Source organism: Leguminivora glycinivorella, chromosome 16 (genome assembly GCF_023078275.1).
Source record: "Leguminivora glycinivorella isolate SPB_JAAS2020 chromosome 16, LegGlyc_1.1, whole genome shotgun sequence".
NCBI lineage: Eukaryota > Metazoa > Arthropoda > Insecta > Lepidoptera > Tortricidae > Leguminivora > Leguminivora glycinivorella.
Genome location: NC_062986.1, coordinates 13,696,393 through 13,699,718, shown reverse-complemented (window position 1 = coordinate 13,699,718; position 3,326 = coordinate 13,696,393). Strand labels below are relative to the sequence as shown.

The 3,326-nt window shown below is 39.5% G+C and overlaps 1 protein-coding gene across 1 annotated transcript; it reads left to right on the top strand.

Moving 5' to 3' along the window:
* The first annotated feature begins 472 nt into the window (after window positions 1-472).
* LOC125234929 lies at window positions 473-1,901 on the top strand. Its single transcript, XM_048141351.1, has 2 exons — window positions 473-1,608; window positions 1,752-1,901. Exons 1-2 carry the CDS (start codon window positions 787-789, stop codon window positions 1,899-1,901), a joined length of 972 nt encoding a protein of 323 aa, XP_047997308.1. The 5' UTR covers window positions 473-786.
* The last annotated feature ends 1,425 nt before the right edge of the window (window positions 1,902-3,326 follow it).

Sequence of the window (3,326 nt, the reverse complement as noted above, 5' to 3'; positions counted from 1 at the left end):
GAATCAAATAGTGTAGTAAAAAAAAAGTGTAGTACGGCCTTTATACTTTCAGAATACTATTTATTATGACATGTGACGTCAATTACTAGACACTGGTTGAATGTTATTTTATTCTTGTTTCTCACACGGATTTAACTTTAGGAAATTTTATAGGATGTCACACACGTGTCCAGTAATTAAATTTATTTTTTTAAATAGATCGATAACCGTACAAGTTAAGACGCTGGTTTCATAGATACCATACATACATACATGCATACAATCACGCCTGTTTCCCAGAGGGGTAGGCAGAGATCACGGATTTCCATTTACTACGATCCTGACAAACCACTTTCGCTTCACACACTTTCATAACGTTTCTCATACACGCTCGTCGGTTTCGAGTACTTCTGACCTGGCCTTTTTGCAATATTTCCCTGATTTGATCAAGAAGCGATAGATAACATGATAGCGATAGATGGCAACCCTGCGCTGCTGTCAAACACTTCGCTCAAATCAACTCTCCGTTAATAAAATCCTATTATTACTATTTTAGTGTTTTTTCGGAGTAATTTGTTGCTTAAATCGTCAATTATCGGCATCAATTTAAGCTGATCAAAATACAATAGTGCTTCCTAGCGAAATAAGTGCGAAAATTATCATTATAAAAAGTGCAGTGCGCGTCCCCCGTACCACGACACCGCCTCGGGCAAGGAAGTCGCTATCGCTCGCGCGGCTCGCAATACTAATCTCTGCATTTGATCGTCAAGTTGCGCTTTTGTGGTACAGGGCACCTTCAAAACTACAATGTCACCCAAGATCAAAACAAAGATATGTTCTGGCTGTGATGGGGGAATATCGGACACTAAAAATATGCTGATATGTAAAACGGGAGCCTGTCAAAAGGTCTTTTGCAAACTTTGCATTCCAATTGAACTATCTTTGGCAGAAAAAAATGTCTGGACATGCCCAAATTGCAAAGCTACGTCGAAAAGAGGCGGCGATAACTCCTCGACTCCTGTTCGTACGACGCAGTACGATTGTAACGTCACAATGCGTAAACAAAACAAAACGTCTCAACAACTACAGTCTACAACGGGATCGGGACCAGAGGTGGACAAGTCGACGGCGGAACCCGCAATGCCCCAGACACCTTCTCTAGGGACTCCCGGTGATCTGACTGAGCTAACGTCAGAAATAAAACTTTTACGTGGTGACATGTCAAACCTCAGGAACCAACTATCTTCTGCTTTGGACTCCCTGGCTAAGTGCCAAACCCGTATGGATGAAATAAACGGCAAACTCGCAGACACCGAGCGCCGGCTGCAGGCTTTGGAGGACCAGCAATCGCAAAATGTACGCATTAAGGCTACATTACAGGACCTTGAAAACAAGTACAACATGCAAGCACAACTTGCTTTAAGAAATGAAATAGAAATCATCGGTTGCCCAGAAATCAAAAACGAAAATCTACATCACACTACAATGGCCATAGCCACCAAGATTGGTATCAGTGTATCGGAACTAGACATAGACTTTGTTTCAAGAGTGGGACCCATAAGAAAACAATCCAGCAACGAGTCTAGCCAAGCACCACGGCCTGTGATTGTACGTTTTGCCCGCCGGAAGGTAAGAGATGACTTTCTAGTAAAATCAAAAACCCGACGAAATCTGGATACTGCGGATATTATCACAGAATGCACCCCACAGAAACTATACATTAATGATTTTAATGAACGACTTACTTACGAAAACCGTCTGTTATTTCGTAGGACCAGAGAGCGGGCGGGCCAGGCAAACTTCAAATACTGTTGGACTCGAAGTGGATTCATCTACAGAAGAAAGCGAGACGGTGCAGAGGCCATCAAGATCACCAGCTACGACTGTATCGACCGCGTCTTTGGATCTCCACAGCAGCCTAAACTTGCTTCTAAAGGCTGCCCTGATGTGTAATTGCGCCCTAATTACAAGATTAACTGGTATTTCGTTAATATACTTCTTAGGTTTAGTATATGTCAGCCAAGAAATAGTAACAACTCTTTCTAAACTTAGTTGTATTTATTTTTGTTGTATTTTTAATATTGGAACTTCATTAAAGTGTAGTCAGCATATCAGAAATTCTTCACCATCACACATACTCACTACAAATATATTACACACATCAAAATACACTACTACTTGCCAACCTGTTAAGAAATATGATCCTGGAGCCTCCCTTTCCCTTTGGCTTTGTACTGATACTCCCTTCATGCAGCCGCCGCCACCGAGCTAGACCCGGGGAAGATATTGATGAAACTTTCATGGTAAGTTGCCACTCGGTAGGGACTCCAGAGCTATGCCAAAAGTACCTTAGTCACACACATAACATAAAAATTCTAACATTTAATATTCGGAGCCTACAATGTAATATTTCAAGTTTTTTGGTAACTTTAAAGCGTTTTAATGCAAAGTTTGATTTTATAGTTTTGACTGAATGCTGGCTGAAGGATGGCTTAATGATAGAACAAATAGATGGCTACAATTCCTACCAAACTAAAAATTTTGGTAACCAGGCAAGTGGGGTCGTAGTATATATAAGAGACATTTGGAATGCCCAAGTAAGTGAACCAAAAATTCAAGATGCCGATTGTCTATTGATTGAAGTTCCAAAATGTTTCTCTCTTGTTGGAATCTATCGCTCTCCCTCGGTGAATAATATTGACCCTTTTTTAACTTCGCTAGAAGCTTTTATACAGAGTACTAATAATAATTTGGACCTTATTATAACAGGGGACATAAATATAGACATCATGAAGGCTACGCCCCAATCTTCTGATTATTTATGTCTCATGTCTAGCCTAGGTCTCACTTTAGCTATTAATAAGCCTACAAGAATGGAAGCATGCCTGGATCATTTTTTTGTAAAATCAATAAAATCTTATAAAACAGTGGTTTGTGAAACAGATATTACTGATCATGATATGGTCATACTTTCCTTGTCAAATAAAAATAAATCAGTTCCAATAGAAAGGTCAGTATACAAATTAGATTACAAAGCTATTTTTAAGGAATTAGGTCAAGCGGATTGGGATTCTATCACCAATAGTTCCTCCCCTACTGAAGCTGCTGATGCTTTCACTGAATTTTTGACTAAAATTATTCAAAATAATTCGACCAAAAGATCAATCAGTCGCTCCAAATTTAATATAAAACCTTGGATGACCCCGGGATTAATCCGATGCTCCAGACATAAGGACCGATTGCATTTAATAAGCCGCAAAAACCCAAGTGACCTTAATGCCAAATTAATTTACACGCGTTATAGAAATTTTTATATAACACTTATTCGAAAACTACGAACCGAGTAT

Excerpts from the sequence above, each read along its gene's own strand:
- LOC125234929 (XM_048141351.1), top strand. The coding sequence starts at position 787 with ATGTCACCCAAGATCAAAACAAAGATATGTTCTGGCTGTGATGGGGGA. Across the intron at positions 1,609-1,751 it reads TACGTTTTGCCCGCCGGAAG|GACCAGAGAGCGGGCGGGCC; the intron begins GTAAGAGATGAC and ends GTTATTTCGTAG.